Source organism: Gopherus evgoodei, unplaced genomic scaffold, assembly GCF_007399415.2.
Source record: "Gopherus evgoodei ecotype Sinaloan lineage unplaced genomic scaffold, rGopEvg1_v1.p scaffold_36_arrow_ctg1, whole genome shotgun sequence".
In the NCBI taxonomy this organism is placed as follows: domain Eukaryota; kingdom Metazoa; phylum Chordata; order Testudines; family Testudinidae; genus Gopherus; species Gopherus evgoodei.
The window spans coordinates 1,037,971-1,055,576 of NW_022060038.1; the positions used below are offsets into that span (position 1 = coordinate 1,037,971).

Consider the following 17,606-nt stretch of genomic DNA (forward strand, 5'->3'; position numbering starts at 1 on the left):
TTGTGGTCTGGAAGTCATGGAAAGTGTGAGTGAGAGGGTGTATAGGGTTAGAGGCTGATGCATGACATTGAAAGAGTTCAGGTGATGTTCAGGTAGAGGGAACTCAGCAATGAAGAGAGCAGTGCTCAATGATGGAGTGATAAGATGCTAAGTGTGAGAAGCTTCTCAGACTGTGAACTTCCAAAATGCTGAGCTCAGCCAAACTGGGACAGAGCATCCTTGAATAATAAGGAGATATCCTTTCCCCCTCTTGTCAGATAGGATTAAAATCAATGGCCCCTGGTGATCACATTCTGCAGATTTATTTAACCACTTTGTCACGAAGCTCTTTGGTTTTGACCCCATAAATGATAGGGTTGAGCATGGGGGGGATGAGGAAATAGACATTGGCCAAGATGATGTGAACATGGGAAGCAATGCCATGACCAAACTCATATGTCAGGTTAGAGAAGAGGGAGGGAGTATAAGACGTCAGCATCACACAGATGTGGGCTGTGCAGGTGTTGAGGGCTTTCTGATGCGCTTTCCTGGAAGAGATTCTGAGGACAGCCCTGATGATCAGACCATTGGACAGGGCAATGAGTGTCAGGTCTAACCCAATGACTACAAACACTATCACCAAGTTGTACGTCCTGTTGACTGTGATGTCCCCACACGACATCTTTGCCACAGCCATGTGGTCACAGTACATATGGGGGATAATGTGGTTTGCACAGAATGGCTGCTTGCTGAGGAGCAGGGATGCAGGCAGAACAAAGAGAACAGCTCTTATCAAACCCAGGAGCCCTAGCTTAGCTATTCTTTTGTTAGTGAGGATGGTGGTGTATCTCAGAGGGTTACATATGGCAACATAGCGGTCGAAGGCCATTGTCACAAGGACGGCTGAGTACATAACACTAACAGCGTGATAAAAGAGCATCTGCGTGAGGCAGCCACCCACTGTAATACCTTTCAAATTGAACCAAAATATAAACAGTGCTTTAGGCACAATGGAGGTAGATGTGCCAATGTCTGTGAGCTCCAGCATACAGATCAGCAGATACATCGGTGTGTGCAGAGTCTCCTCTTTGCCTACAACAAACAGAACCATGAAATTTCCCAACAGGCCAGTAAGGTAGAACATAGAGAAAGGGATGAAAATCAGGACATGGGCAGCTTCCAGGCCAGGGATGCCCATTAGGATGAACATTGAAGGGTCAGAGGGGGTGAGGTTGAATGATGCCATGAGGTGGTCAGTCCGTTGATTGGGCTTAGAAATTCTCCAGGTGTCTGTGAAGGGAGAGAAGCACAGGTGATGGGTATTACACATGTTCTAACAAGTAGTACAGTAAATATTCCTGGCCAATGGGAGTGCAGAGCCGGTGCTTGGGGCGGGGGCCCCATGGCCCCCCTGTCTAAAAACTGGACCCACTGGTTTAACATCTGTGTCCTGGGTTTAACATCTGTGTTTCCATGGCCCACTGTTCCAGGAAGCTGCCAGTGGCTCCTGCAAATGGCAGCTGTATTTATCTAGGGCTTCACATGTTCTAAGATTGCCTGCTCTCATTATATAATGTGCAATCTTCTCAGCTTGATCGTTGTTCCTGTGTAACAGTCCCCGAAGCCACACAAACTGTGCATGGGTGTAAAAAGAGCATTTACCTTTCTCTGTGTGAGATTTCTCACCAGTGAGACACAGTCACTGGTCAAGGGAGCAGGTATGACGGAGGCATCTCACCCTGTGCAGAAGAAGAGCTGTGGGGAGCGTGGAGCAGCTCCGAGGTTGTGGGAGCCAGGGATGAATGGACAGCATGGAGAAGACACGGGCGACTATAGTAGGAAGAGAGCCTACCATGTATGCACAGTTAAGGTGACGAATTTATTAAATTGGTAACTGTCCGTTCAGTAGGTTATCTGGAAGACTCATAGACTCATAGACTCTAGGACTGGAAGGGACCTCGAGAGGTCATCGAGTCCAGTCCCCTGCCCTGATGGCAGGACCAAATACTGTCTAGACCATCCCTGATAGACAGCATCCATAAGAGACAACTGGATCTATGTCAGCTATGGGTAGCTTACAGAGCAATGCAACCCATGGAACAGAGAAGCCAGCTGTTCCTGTTTCCTGCCCAGTACAGTTTACCAGAGGGTAACAACCAGCAATGAGGGTAACCTACAACACGAATGGACAGTACTGTGTAGTAACTAGTTGCAAGACATATATATATATATATATATATATATATATATATATATATATATATATATAGGCCTCATTTGTAGTGTCACTACTCCACATTTCTCTTTTACTTCTGTAACCCTTCTGCCCCTCTGAGTTGGCAGCAACAAGGGCCGGGTTCAGTATCCAGGGGTTCCGTTTCAGTAACACAATGCATAACCGGCTCGAGCCCCCACCCAGTGACCTGGGACACTCACATACCACACCCCCCTGGGCGCCTCTAGGAGGCAATACTTCCCCTCTCGCAAGCACGGAGTCTGAGTGTAGCAAAATCTTTTTAATAAAGGAAGGAATTAATGCGGCATCCCATTGGAGAAACACCACAAACAGGGTTATAACACAAACCATAAACAAAAACCCACCTCCAAGTACTTTTGGCACTGTCCTTTTTCCACTTAGGGTTTTAAGTCCAATCACCCCAAAGTCCAACAACCCAAAAGTCTCTGGTCAATGCCACCCCAGAGTTCGAGAGTTTATCTGTAGAGGTCCCTCCCCCCAGCCTGGATAGAAAGGGGCACCTTACGTGGTCCTGGGCCAACTGCCCTGCCTCTCCGTGGGTTCTGCTTCCGCCTTCTCCACGAACTGCTCCGCTTTACCAGCCGCTCCACTCTGCCCCTCCAGCCGTCCTCAGAAACTGCTCCGCTCCACCAGCTGCTCTGCTCCATGAGCTGCTCCGGTTCTCTCTGCAAACTGCTCGGCTCCGCTCGCTCTGTGGGCCGCTCCACCTGTCCCACAGCTACTCCACTCTGTCAGCCACTCCGCTGCCACCAGCTGTCCCGTGATCCGCTCCAGCCGTCCCCACAAACTGCTCCACTCTGCCAGCAGCTCTGTTCCACAGTATAGCTTTGGGCTCCCCACTAGTTAGCACCGTACTCAGTGCTCTCAGCTCAGTGATTTTAGCTTTTAGTGATTTTCAGCTCTTAGTGATTCCAGCTCATAGTAGGGGAGCCCCAGTGCTAGTGCACCATTAGCCCAAAGTGATTTCAGCTTAGTAACCTGTATTTAAATTTTTGAGGGAATAAAAAAATCATCTCTGACATTCCACAGTGGAGAGAGGAGGGGGTGCAACTGGTGCTTCTAGCTCCACAAGAGCAGCAAAGAATCCTGTGGCACCTTATAGACTAACAGACGTTTTGGAGCATGAGCTTTTGTGGGTGAATACCCACTTCCTCAGGTGCATGTAATGGAAATATCCAAGGAGACTGCATCACCAGGCACAGATACCTGTCCCCAACCTCTCTCAATTCTCTGGGTTTTGGAACCCATGTCCCATGTCTAGCCAGTACCACCCAACTGAGGGTGAGCAATTTGTCACCAAGCAATCCCACAGCTTGGGAGTCTGGGATAGGGTGGGCGTACCTATGCAAATACACTCTCTGAACTTCTTTCCACCAGATGTCAGTGTAGAGCTTATCCTGACTCTGCTTACACTTCTACACACAGCACTGTGAGATACACTATAACTATGTCTCTTCAAGTATTTCAAAACACTCAGCCTAGTACTAATAATAATCCAGGTGGTAATTGTAAGTGCCCTTATGGGACTGTGTTGCTATCTGCAGTACCACAAGCACCAAACTATGCCACTCAGACTGGAAAAGGATTGTTATGCTTGGATATAAAGTGCTGTCCTGTGTACGCACACATATCCATATGTAACATACACATCTATACACCATATCCATATCCATATCCATATTTTCCATTGGTAAATAAAATCTGTCCATCAGTTGTATGAAGGAATGTACAGACTAAGGAACAGATGGGGCACAACTGTATGGATGGGAAAGTACTGTGGCCACATAACAGTGTTTAGCACAGTGGGCCATCTTCACTCCATGCATTATTCTCTTCCAACATGATGGATAAACAAATAGTGGAGGAATGTAGTAGGAAGAGAGCCAGAAACATAAATCCTTGTATCAGAGGCCTGGTATGAGGCCTGAGGCCTGGGCTAAAGTAGTAGTCAAAGCTTCATTGATAGAAAGCAAAGATAATCTGTTAGCAAGAGGCATTGGCCACTCCTAAAAGATAAGGTCAGGATGACAATACATAACTAGCCATGTCAGGGGACAGTACTTATCTATGTCAGAGGGGCAGTACGTAACTTGGTTGTGTCGGGGTACAAAGATGTCTCTCAGAGGGAGTGGCTTTGTCTAGCCTGGGGGGAACGTAAAGTCCCACCAGGCACTGAGCTGGTCCATTCTGACGGGCACACATGTATTAGTGGTCTGGTAGAGTATGTGGCATACTAGTACCATGCTTTGTTGACAATAAAGCTGGCTGGCTGCCTTCGTACCTTAGCAGATCTTGTGGTCATTGGATGGTTCGCTTGAGGTCTGCCGTGCCAGCTGTCTGTGCAGAGCTGGGACAGGACACAGGGAGAACATGCAGGCACAGCCCAACATCTAAGCACAGCAACCAGTGTGCTGTTGGAATCGAGGAAGCCTGGGATGGGGAAGGAGAGTGCAGATAGGGGGTCAGAATATGCTGGGAGTTAAGATCGATAGTTCTTTCCATTGAAATGCCTGAAGTTGCATAAAAAACATTCAACAATCACAACTGGAAACAAACTGAGTGAAAGTTGTGACACCCAGGCTGCAGTTCTGTGGCTAGCCAGGGGAAAGAGACCTTGAGACCAGCCCACATGCACTCAGGGTCAGTAAAGGCCCCAGCAGTGGCCTTTGATCATGAATCACAGGCTGCCTGCCTGTCTGTGTTCACCCCATTCCCTGCCCTCACTACCACCAGTGCTGCCTGCCTGTCTGAGAACACTCCTACTTGCATCACAACCCCAGCGCTGCTGCTTCTCTGTGTACACCCCTCTGCCTGCCTCAAAACCTGCAGCACGGCCCACCTGTCCATGTACCCCCTGCCTGCCCCCACAACCACCAGTGCCGCCTATCTCTTTGTACCGCATTTCTGCACCCACAAATTCCAGCCCTCTCACACAGTGATACCCCTCACTCAGGATGCAAACCAGGAGGCAGATTCCACAGTAAGAGCTCATAGAAATAGCTCCACAGACTGGATTAAACTCAGTGTCTGCCTGCACTGGGGAAAAGGGGGAGATCAGCCTGAACTGCCTTTCTGGGGCTGAAGGGAAGCCCAGCAGCAGCTCAGTCTGTGCAGAGAGGGACAGACCTGGTGGGAGGGAGAGAGGATGCGGAGACTAAAAGGAGCCAACTTGAGTAACTCTTCCTCAAAAAAACACAGAGCTTTAACATATTGCAGCGCATTAGAAATGCAGACACCCCTTCCTGAGGCTGTAGTTGGGCTGCTCACAGAAGGAGGGACGGTTTGGATTGCAGAGAGTGTCAGAGACAATCTGCTACAGCGTTGTCCACATTCCACTACAGTCTGAGACATCCCCACCCTCATAATGCCTCTTTGGTCTGTGCATTAGACAGAATGTGCGTTCCCAATTTTTCCCAGTTTCAGGAATCTAAGCTACTGTGATTTGGATACTGCACGTCCCCTTCCCCCGCTCCTGCACATCCACACACACAATGCGTTCCTGGAACTCCTGAGTTCCGCTAAGCCAAAAACATGCTTTTATTTTAACTGCCTTTTTCTGCTTCTCACCCTCTCCAGAAGCAGAGATGCAGGACTACAGAGAGTGCAGACCTCTCTCCTCCCACAAAAAAACTGTTATCCTGATTGTTTTCAACCCTAAGCCTGTGAGTCTGAGATTTCAGCAACTCTCCTGTCAGTTCTTCTTTGGTCCGAATAAGCTCACCCATCTGTAGAGGCCACAGGCTGACTCCAGTTGAAGTCACTGGAGGCTCATGGTCGGTGTAAATCAGGCCATTTATTTAAGTCCCTACATGTGGATTTAGGGTGAACTCCTGGCTGTGTTGGGAGTTTTGCCACTGAACTCCAAGGACCAAGATTTCACCCTTAGTGTTTACATTTTGGCTCTGAGCTGTGAAAATCACAGCTTCATGTCCTGCTACAGAGAGCGTTGTTCTGTATGGCACTGAAAGAGTCGGAAGGAAACCCCCAGTTTAGGTGGTGCTCTGAGATAGCGTATGAAAAATAAGGATTTCAAAACACATGGGCCCTGATATTTCTCTCAGGGATGCCAGTGTCAATCTGGAGTGACCCAGTGAAGGCAGAATGTGAGAGCAGAATCTGGCCAGTGTGTGGCCTTTTCTTGATCCCTCTGGTAACACAAATACCCACTGCAGAGGCTTTGGCCTCATTTCTTAACAGTGCCGTTAAATTGCTGAATTGGAAAACTTGAATGAACCAGAGGAAAATCCACATAAACCACAAAAAGGAAGCTACTGAGACAGATAAGAGGACACAGTAAAACACAAAGAACTTAACAACAAATATCTGTCTAAATCTTTTCCAGTACATTTATAATTCCAGTTTTACCAGGTCAATCCCTTGGTGTTTCTGACAACACTAAATAGTTCAAGTCTCCGTCCTAGTGAATTCCTGCCCAGCTGGTTTTTTATTTGGACCCTTGAACTCTTCTTGAGCCCTTAGTTCTAACTTTAGTTCAGAAGCTGGTAACTCACCAAAATCTTATATTCTTATGTTCTTAAGAGCTGAAAATAAACCCTGCAGAACTTCAGCTGGAGAGCCTCCCCCGGGAGTAAAGAAATGATTCTCCGATAACAGCAAAGAATCCTGTGGCACCTTATAGACTAACAGACGTTTTGGGGCATGAGCTTTCATGGGTGAATACGCACTTCATCAGATGCATGCACCCATGAAAGCTCATGCTCCAAAACGTCTGTTAGTCTATAAGGTGCCACAGGATTCTTTGCTGCTTTTACAGATCCAGACTAACACTTCTGCCCTTCTGATACTTCTCTCCAATAACAGAGGCTCAGATTGTCAGGGCAAATTCAGTCTTGCAGACTTGATTGAATCACCCATTACTACGGAAACACCAGAAAGTAAAGGAAGAGCCAAGGCTTAGACCAGGGTCTCAAACTCAATTTACCTTAGGGCCAGTGCTGTCCTCAAATCCTCCCAATGGGCCAATAATGTCACTGAAGATGATGTTCAGAAAAGAAAATGTGTATATTGTATTTTTTATTTCAAATTTCTTAGAAATAGTAAAACTGTCATACAACTTTATACAATTCTTCGCTGCCAGAGAGTTTTGAGTGTTTGCCAGACCCTGGTAACACTTCAATTCTGTCAGTTTGCTGATGTTTGGCCTCAGGGATTGAGCAGTTGAAACCTTCAGGATTGCAGCAAGGTGTGCATCAAGTAGTTGTGTTCAGTATTTTGGCTTGTTTATATTCATCGTTGTCATAAACAGACAGTTAAGGGTTAATGCCTCTTTTACCTGTAAAGGGTTAAGAAGTTCACCTAGCCTAGCTGACACCTGACTAGAGGGACCAATGGGGGAACAAGATGTTTCAAACAGAAGGAGGGAAGTTTCCTTTGTTTAGAGTCAGTTTCAGTTTCAGCCAGAGTGAAAAAGATCAAGGAACCAGCCTCTTATCAGAGTAGTAAGTTTTAGAAAGGGATAAACAGGTTTATGTTTACTTTCTTTGTAACTTGTCTTGTCATTAGGGGAATTATCAAATTTCGTATTCTTGTGTGTACTAAGGGTTTTGCCCAGGGAAACATTCTGTGTTTTAAATCTGTTGTTTGTGAGATCAGCTTGTATGCTGTCTCCCAGAGGTTTTTTTTTCTTTTACCTTTCTTTTCTTTAATTAAAAGCCTTCTTTTTAAGAACCTGATTGATTTTTTCCTTGTTTTTTAGATCCAAAGGGATTGGATCTGGACTCAACAGGGATTGGTGGGGCAGAAAAGGGAGGGGGAATGAGTATTTCTTCCTTATTTTAAGATCCAAGGCAGTTTTCACCAGCGAATTGGTAGTGGAGTCTCTCAAGGCTATCCAGAGAGGGGAAGGTTTTGGGGGGGAAGATGACTCAAACATTTGGATGGTGGCAGCCTGTTGATCTAAGCTGATAATTAAGCTTAGGAGATTCACATACAGGTCTCCACCTCTATACTCTAAGGTTCAGAGTGGGGGTGAAACCCATGACAACTGTGGAAAAAAGTGATGCTGCCTCCATGGCTGAATCTGCCCAGCAATCTGATATCTCAGTCCCTCTCCTCCAGCCAATGGGAGCTGCAGGGAGCAGCGCCTACAGCAGATGTTGCTGGCAGCATCTGCCTGCATCTCTCCTCTGTAGACCACAGTGGGGACGTTCTTGGGCTGCAGATGGCCCGCGAGCTGGGACTTTGAGACCTCTGGCTTAGACGTACTTATTTATCTATCAGCACTTCCGTGCCGCTGCCCATCGTCATAGAATCTGAGCATCTTCTGCTCCCTTCCCAACTGACGAGCCCTGCACTGAATCCCTGAAAACGCAACATGCACATGGAAAGGCTCTGCAGATCCGTGTTTCAAACACAGAGCAATAGCCCCTCCCATTTGATTGTCCCTGCTTAGTTATAAACCCCCATAGGATGATATCTTGGCATGGGCAGGAGCAGCTTCCAGAACCCCTTCAGTGCTCAGCATGTGCCCTGAAGCTTGGGGACTGCTAGAGTAACTGCACAGGCTATAATTAGGAGAGGGAGGGTGGAGGGAGATGTTCAGAGGCACGGATGTGAGTTAGGTGCCCAATGTCCATCCGCATTCAGTGGGACTCTGATGTCTACTGCCCTTGTGTCTTTGACAATCTATTATAGTCTTGGCCTTCACAATATCCTCTGGCAAAGAGTTCCACAGCATAGTTCCAAGGAGTTCTTGGCACTTAGGTCCATCAATGGCTATAGGTCAGGATGGGCAGGGATAGTGTCCCTAGCCTCTGTTTGCCAGAACTGGGGAACGGGTGACAGGGGATGGATCACTTAATGATTACTTGTTCTTTTCATTTCCTATGAAGTACCTGACATTGGCCACTGTACGAAGACATCCCAGGATACTGGGATAGATGGACCATTCATCTGACCCAAGATGGCCATTCTTATGTTCTTATAAAGGTCAAAATGTTTAGGGGTTCCTTTGTCACAGATTTTTCTTACCCCTCTAGAACCATGCCATGATGGAAGGTGTTTCCCAAGCCTGATCCTGTGGTGAATATTTAGTTAATGCATATAATTGTAGAATATAATTCTTCTGCTATACTCTGCACTGGTTAGGCCTCAGCTGGAATATTGCGTCCAGTTCTGGGTGCTACATTTCAGGAAAGAAGTGGACAAATTGGAGAAAATACAGAGAAGAGCAACATTTTTTTTTCAATCTTCCCTCATAGGTCATGTATTCTAGACCTTCAATCATTTTGAGAAGAGCAACAATATCCTCTGGCAAAGACTGAGAGGGGACATGATAACAGTTTTCAAGTACATAAAAGGCTGTTACAAGGAGGAGGGAGAAAAAATGTTCTTCTTAACCTCTGAGAATAGGACAAGAAGCAATGGGCTTAAACTGCAGCAAGGGCGGTTTAGGTTGGACATTAGTGAAAAAAAGGTTCTAACTCTCTGGATAGTTAAGAACTGGAATAAATTGCTTGAGAGGTTGTGGAATCTCCATAATTAGGGATTTTTAAGAGCAGATTGAACAAATACCTGTCAGGGATGGTCTAGATAATACTTTTTCCTGCCTTGAGTTCAGGGGACTGGACTAGATGACTTCTCAAGGTCCCTTCCAGTTCTTTGATTCTGTTATTCTAGTCTATGATTCTATAACACGTGTGTATCTGCTTGTAATTGTATATGGAAGATAATCAACACCAATTTTCCTTTGAACTAATAAAGGAATTCTTGTGTGGAAACGTAGTTGTGCTAAACCTTAATAAACGTATTAGGCAAATTATTTCCAATATCTGGCCTTCCTGGTAATATTGGTGAGGAACTAGAACTACTTTGGTGAAGTTGTGAAGGAATGGGGGGAACTGGGAATATGGAGGTTGACACCCTGGTGAGAGTATGCGTAGAACTAGCAGAGTTGGTAGGAACAGGGGAAGAAAAAGCTGATGCTGTGGAGAGCACTTTCAGCCAGGCCAGTGGGCCTGCAAAAGCCACAGCCCTTGACAGCTTCCGGAATGCATTCAGCCCGGGGAGTGGCTATCCTGGCCATGACACAAGTTTGCTCAGGAACGAGGGAAGACCAGATGATCAGTTATGGCTAAGGTTAAGAATTTGTTGCAATTATTTTTAGTAAAAGTCACAGATAGGTCACGGGCAATGAACAAAAATTCATGGAAGCCCATGACCTGTCTGTGACTTTTACTAAAAATAATGGGGGTGTGGGAACTGACAGGGGGAGGATTAAAGCCCAATCAGAAGGATGAGAGTCTGAGCCCCACTTCAGGATGGGGAGGGTTCAGCGCCTGCTGCCACTGTGGCTAACAGCTCCACGGCGTCAGGCCACTCAGCATCATCTCCCTGGACTGTCAACTGACAAACCTGTAAGTCTCTGGAATAGAAAGGCTTGAGAGAATTAACATGGTACACTCTGGGCTTTAGTGAGGAACTGGGAAATGCTATGAGGTAGTTCACAGTTCCCAGGCGCTCTTGGACCGTGAATGGCCCTTCTCATGATGCTTCCATCTTAGGGGCCTGTTGTGCCTTCAAGACCATAACCTGGTCTCCTACCTTGAAGGAACGTTCTCTGGTATGTTTGTCATACCAGGCCTTTTGCTCTTCCTGAGCATCCTTTAGGTTTTCTCTAGCAAGGGCTAAAGAGTGTCGGAGGGTGCTTTGTAGGTTGCTTACAAAGTCCAGAATGTTAGTTCCTGGAGAAGGCATAAACCCCTCCCATTGCTGCTTCACCAACTGTAATGGCCCCTTAACCTCGTGACCATACACAAGTTCAAACGGTGAAAACCCTAAACTGGGATGTGGTACAGCCCTGTAGGCAAACAGCAACTGCTGCAACACTAGGTCCCAATTATTGGAGTATTCATTGACGAATTTACGTATCATGGCCCCCAAAGTTCCATTAAACCTTTCCACCAGGCCATTGGTTTGATGGTGGTACGGGGTGGCAACCAAGTGGTTCACCCCATGAGTTTCCCACAGTTTTTGCATGGTCCCTGCCAGGAAATTAGATCCTGAATCAGTAAGGATGTTGGAGGGCCAACCTACCCTGGCAAAAATGTCTGTTAGGGCCAGGCACACAGTGTTAGCCTTGGTGTTGCCTAGAGCTACTGCTTCCGGCTATCGGGTAGCAAAGTCCATGAAAGTCAGTACGTACTGCTTTCCTCTGGGTGTCTTTTTTGGGAAAGGACCCAGAATATCCACAGCTACTCTCTGAAATGGGACCTCAATTATGGGGAGTGGCTGGAGAGGGGCCTTGACCTGGTCTTGGGGTTTTCCCACTCTTTGGCATACCTCACAAGACCGGACATACTTGGCAACGTCCTTGCCCATCCCCTCCCAGTGGAAGGACTTCCCTAACCGGTCCTTGGTTCTGTTCACCCCAGCATGGCCACTGGGGTGATCATGGGCTAAGCTTAAGAGCTTCCCCCGGTACTTAGTTGGAACCATCAACTGTTTTTGAGGCTGCCATTCTTCCTGGTGTCCACCAGAAAGAATCTCCTTGTATAAAAGTCCTTGGGATCGATTAGAAGAGCTGAGAGGCGGTGGGGTGCTTCATGCCACTGCCCACGCTTTCTGAAGGCTGTCATCTGCTTCCTGCTGAGGCTGGAACTGTTTCCTTGAGGCTGGGGTCACCAGTTCTTCCTCAGACTGTGGACTTGGGCTTGGTCCCTCTGGAAGCGATGTAGGTGATGGGGTTGTTTCCGTTGCTGGTGAACCGCTCTCCGCTGGTGCACCTGAGGGTATTTCAGGCTCTGGCTGAGTCTCTTGGGTATGGCTGTCTGTTGCTTCTGCCAGTTCTAGCTCGCTGGCGCCCTCTGGTATTGAGTTTGAAGATGTGGTTGCACTTGCTGGTGTTGGTTGCTGTTCCAGTTCTGGGCCTGGGACTGGAGGCGCTGTGGCTGTTTCAGTGGTTGGCATGGAATCCGGGTCCACTACCTCTGTCTGGGTCTCTGGTAACACAGATGGGGCGTCTGTGGACGGCTCAGGAACAGGAATGGGTTTGGAAGCTTGTCTGGTTTGGCTGCGGGTAACCATTCCCACTCTCTTGGCCCGCTTCACCTGGTTGGCCACGTCTTCCCCCAGTAGCATGGGGATAGGATAATTGTCATAGACTGCAAAAGTCCACATTCCTGACCAGCCTTTGTACTGGACAGGCAGTTGAGCTGTAGGCAAGTCTACAGCTTGTGACATGAAGGGGTAAATTGTCACTTGGGCCTTTGGGTTGATGAATTTGGGGTCTACGAAGGTTTGGTGGATAGCTGACACTTGTGCCCCCATGTCTCTCCACGCAGTAACCTTCTTTCTGCCCACTCTCAAATTTTCCCTTCGCTCCAAGGGTATTTGAGAGGCATCTGGGCCTGGGGATCTTTTGGGTGATGGTGGTGTAATGAACTGCACTCGGATGGCGTTCTTTGGACAGTTGGCCTTGATATGTCCCAGTTCATTACACTTAAAGCATCTTCCATCTGATGGGTCACTGGGTCGAGGTGAGTTACTGGAGACTGGTGAGGTGGAAGAATAGGGCGTCTGTGGCTTTACTTGGGTTGTAGGTGGGGTTTTTGGCTGCCCTCGGTTGTAGGGTTTATGGTCGGTGTGCCCTCTGGGGTACTCGTTCCCCTTGACAGTAGTTTTCTTGCTTTCTGCCACTTCCATCCGTCTGGTTCCAATCTCCCCCGCCTCGGTGAGATTTTTGGGGTTTCCATCTTGTATGTACCGTGTTATGTCCTCAGGAACACCATCCAAGAACTGCTCCATTTGTATGAGGAGGTGCAGTTCTTCCAAGGATTTAACATTGTGTCCTGATATCCAGGCCTCATAATTTTTCCTTTTAAAACCAAACCGTTCCTCTCTGCTTAAAAGCCCCTAGCAGAGAAAAGAAAAATATAATATTCCTACTGGCTTCTGGATTCTATCTTTCCCACAACGCTGCACACCATATCATAACCTAGTCCCAGATCTGGACCTTAGTGTCCAAAATATGGGGGTTAGCATGAAAACCTCCAAGCTTAGTTACCAGCTTGGACCTGGTAAAGCTGCCACCACCCAAAAAATTAGAGTGTTTTGGGGCACTCTGGTCCCCCCAAACCTTCCCTAGGGACCCCAAGACCCAAATCCCTTGAGCCTCACAACAAAGGGAAATAAACCTTTTCCCTTCTCCCCTCCAGGTGTTCCTGGAGAGACACACAGAAGCAAGCTCCGTGAATCTAAACAGAGGGATTCCACCCTCCCCGTTTCCAGCCTTGGAAAACAGAAGTACCGAGAGCTAATCTCTCTTCCCCCCTCACCCAGAGGGAATGCAAAGTCAGGCTAGTAAATCTAACACACACAGATTTCCCCCTGACTTCTTCCTCCACCAATTCCTTGGTGAGCACAGACTCAATTCCCTGGAGTTCCCCACTAAAGAAAAACTCCAACAGGTCTTAAAAAGAAAGCTTTATATAAAAAGAAAGAAAAATACATAAAAATGGTCTCTCTGTATTAAGGTGACAAATACAGGGTCAATTGCTTAAAAGAAATATGAATAAACAGCCTTATTCAAAAAGAATACAATTCAAAACACTCCAGCAACTACACACATGTAAACAATACAAATACAACAAACAATAGAAACCTTACTGCCTTACTATATTTGTACTTACAACTTGGAAACAGAAGATTAGAAAGCAGGAAACAGAAATCACTTCTCATAGCCGAGAGAGTACAGGCAGAAGACCCGAACAAAGGACTCACACACAAACTTCCCTCCAGCCAGATCTGAAAAAGTCTGGTTTCCTGATTGGTCCTCTGGTCAGGTGTTTCAGGTCACTTCTTTCCAGGTGAAAGAGACGTTAACCCTTAGCTATCTGTTTATGACAGGAGGGTTCAGCGCCTGCTGCCACTGTGGCTAACAGCTCCACGGCTCCTGCCGCAGCCGCAGTAGCTCAGAGCTCTGGAGCCCCTGCCACAGCCCCAGAACCACAAAGCTATGGGAGCTCCTGCTGCCTGTGGCAGCTTGGAGCTCTGGGTCCCACCACCGCCTGCAGGGGCTGAGAGCTGCTGGGTCCTTGGCCATCCAAGGCAGCTGAGAGCTCAGGGGTTCCCACTGGCTGATAGCTCTGGTGCGCTGCCCCGGGGCTGACATGGAAAATGTCACGGAGGTCTCTGAACGTCACAGAATCCTTAACTCCCGGGGCATAATCTTCCCCATCCACCACAGTGAGTTGTCCATAGGCTTGGCTAAGGATAAGCGGTGGAACCCCAGTGACTGAGGCAGTGACCACACTATGGGCAGGAGGCACAACAGTCGTTCACTTGCTCCAGACTGCAGAATTGTTCACTCCTGGGCTCAGACTGTCAGTTGGTTGCTGTCAAGTGCTGAAGGCTGGAATGTTGTTGCCTCAGGAATGCTGTTCGGGCTGCTCAGCGCTTCTGTCCTTGGAGTTACAGTGTTATCAGTATTCACAGACAAGGCAGCCTGCTGTGCAGTCTAAATGAGGGTAACAGCATTAGGAACATTGATCTACCATCCCCAAACTGATGAACTGATGGAGTGATTTCACAGAACTTTGATGGCGACGTTAAAGAATTGCATAGCCTCAGAATCCAAATACTGGCATCAATTATTCCCTTGCCTCTTTTTTGCTATCAGGAATGTGCCTGACGTCTCCAAGGTTTCTCCCTTTGAACTGCTATCTGGGAAGCAGCCAAAGGGTTTCCAGACCTGCTTGGAGAAACACAGAACAGCAAAGATCCCAGACAATGAACTCAGTCTAATACACTCTTCAATTAAGAAATTACCTCAGGACTTTACAGACATTTGCTAGAAGAATTTGCTAAATGCACAACAGGTACAAGAGAAGGCCTATAATGAGGGAGTCCGGCCACAAGTGTTCACGCTGGGTGATTGAGTGACTTGCTCCAGTTCAAATTAGTGGTTTGATGGCAGGGACCATTTGAGGTAGTGAGGCATTTGAGCCCCATCAACTATGACGTCCAGCATCCAGAAAAGAAAAAGGAGACTCAGATAAGGACATAAGAGTGGCCACATCGGGTTGGTCCAATGGCCCACGTAGTCCAGTATCCGGTCTTCTGACAGTGGCCAATGCCAGGTGTCCCAGAAGGAATGAACAGAACAGGGAATCATCAAGTGATCCATCCCCTGTTGCTCCTTCCCATGTTCTGGGAAACAAGAGGCTAGGGACAATTCAAGGCATGAACTTATCTAATTCTTTTTCAAACCTGTTATAGTCTTGGCTTTCACAACATCCTCTGGCAAAGAGTTCTAATAGTTGTCTATGTGTTGTGTGAAGAAATACATCCTTTTAAACCTGGTGCCTATTAATTTCCCGAACAAATTTAATTTATGTGTCTGACAACTTTGTTCTTTACTATAGTTTCAACCAGTTTGCCCGGTACTGAAGTCAGGCTTACCAGCCTGTAATTGCTGAAGTTACCTCTGCAGCCCTTTTTAAAAATTGATATCACATTAGCTGTCCTCCAGTCATTTGGTACAGAAGCTAATTTAAATGATAGGTTACATACTACAGTTAATAGCCCTGCAATTTCACATTTGAGTTCCTTGAGAACTCTTGGGTGAATACCATCTAGTCCTGGTGACTTATTACTGTTTAGTTTATCCGTTTGTTCCAGAACCTTCTGTAATGACACCTCAACCTGTGACAGTTCCTCAGATTTGTCACCTAAAATGAATGGAATCTCCTTCACATCCTCAACCGTGAAGATCAATGCAAATAATTCATTTAGTTTCTCCGCAATGGCCTTATTGTCCTTGAGTGCTCCTTTAGCATCTCGATTGTCCAGTGTCCCCACTGGTTGGTTAGGAGGCTTCCTGCTTTTGATATACTTCATATTTTTTTTTTTTTTGCTATTTCTTTTTTTGTCTTTGGCTAGCTGTTCTTCAAATACTTTTTTGGCCTTCCTAATTATACTTTTACACTTCATTTGCCAAAGTTTATGCTCCTTTCCATTTTTTCTCACTAGGATTTAACTTCCACATTTTAAACGATGCCTTTTTGCCTCTCATTGCTTCTTTTACTTTGTTGTTTAGCCATGGTGGCTCTTTTTTGGTTCTCTGACTATGTTTTTTAATTTGGAGTATACATTTAAGTTGAGCCTCTGTCATGGTCACTTAGGACTGGGACTAAGGTGTCCCCAACCAGTGTACTCTCTTCCGACTTACTCCATCACTACATTAAGTTCAAACCAAATAGAATTTATTAAATATCAACTATAAGAAAAATAGGGAAAAAATGGGAAATGTTCATGGAAACAAGAGACCCGGCTCTGTGGGCACAGGGACATCACACACAGCTGTCTCTGGGAAGTAAGGAAAGTTCACAGAATGTTCCTCAGACGCCCCAGGCCTCCAGCCCAGGCCCTGGCTATCTGCCTTGATAGCACAGGTCAGACACTTTCTCTGGCAGTGGCCACACACACCAAGACTCTAGGTGGCAGGATCTTCTCCCCAATATCTGCCCTTCCATCAGATTCATGTATCCCCACTTCCCATGGCCCCACCTTGCTCTCCCCAGCCACTCTTTGTGCTCAGCTGTCGTGTTACTTGTGGCATAGTCGGCATCCACTGTCCTAGCTTTGGCCTCGCAGCTTCCCAGTGGAGCTGAACCCTGGCTCCCCACTGACGTAGCTGGTCCATGCTGACCCAGCTCCTGGTTCTGGTCTGCTCTAACTGCTGCTGCCCAGCTCTGCCTCAGCACCGCTGCTCTGCCTCTGGCCCAGCTCTGCCTTCTGGTCTGCTTCTCTGGCCCTTATTTTTCTGGCTGCTGCTGATCTGCCTCCAGCTCAGCTTGAGGTGCTGGAGGTTTGTCAGATTTCTACTGCATTAATAGCCCCAAATCACTAAAAAACTAACCTAAAAGTAACCCAATCTATGCCTTTAAGCAAGGGTAATTTTTATTAACACATTGATTTATACATCAAGTAACAAATGAAAGCTTTTCCTAGATACCTAGTACAGATTAGGTTAAAAAAAAACAAACCTACAAGCCCCAGCAGAAGTACCTCCATATTAGCAACAAAGTTATGAGATAACAATGAAATTCAAAATCAAAACCCCAATACTGGTACTTGTATCCTGAATGAGGGTTGGCAAACAAAAATGGAAAAAGACGGTATGACAGACATCCCAAAATGAGCCCAAAATATATGCAGTGTAAAAACAACAATAACATTATTATATTATTTATTTCTATTTTCATTAAATTATGGTAGTCAGTGTCCATATTTTGAGTTGAATTGGTTTGTTACTGTTAGTCTCTGAAAGGCAACATTTCATCCTCACTGTCTTCACAGGAAGTAGAATGCTTCTGCTCCTGATCATACATACCAGCAGTGACCAGTGCAA

General features: G+C 46.7%; 1 protein-coding gene across 1 annotated transcript; it reads right to left on the bottom strand.

The window, feature by feature from the left end:
• Positions 1-301: 301 nt before the first annotated feature.
• LOC115641938 (putative olfactory receptor 52P1) lies at positions 302-1,225 on the bottom strand. Its single transcript, XM_030545286.1, has one exon. The coding sequence runs from the start codon at positions 1,223-1,225 to the stop codon at positions 302-304; it is 924 nt and encodes a 307-aa protein (XP_030401146.1).
• Between the last annotated feature and the right edge of the window lie 16,381 nt (positions 1,226-17,606).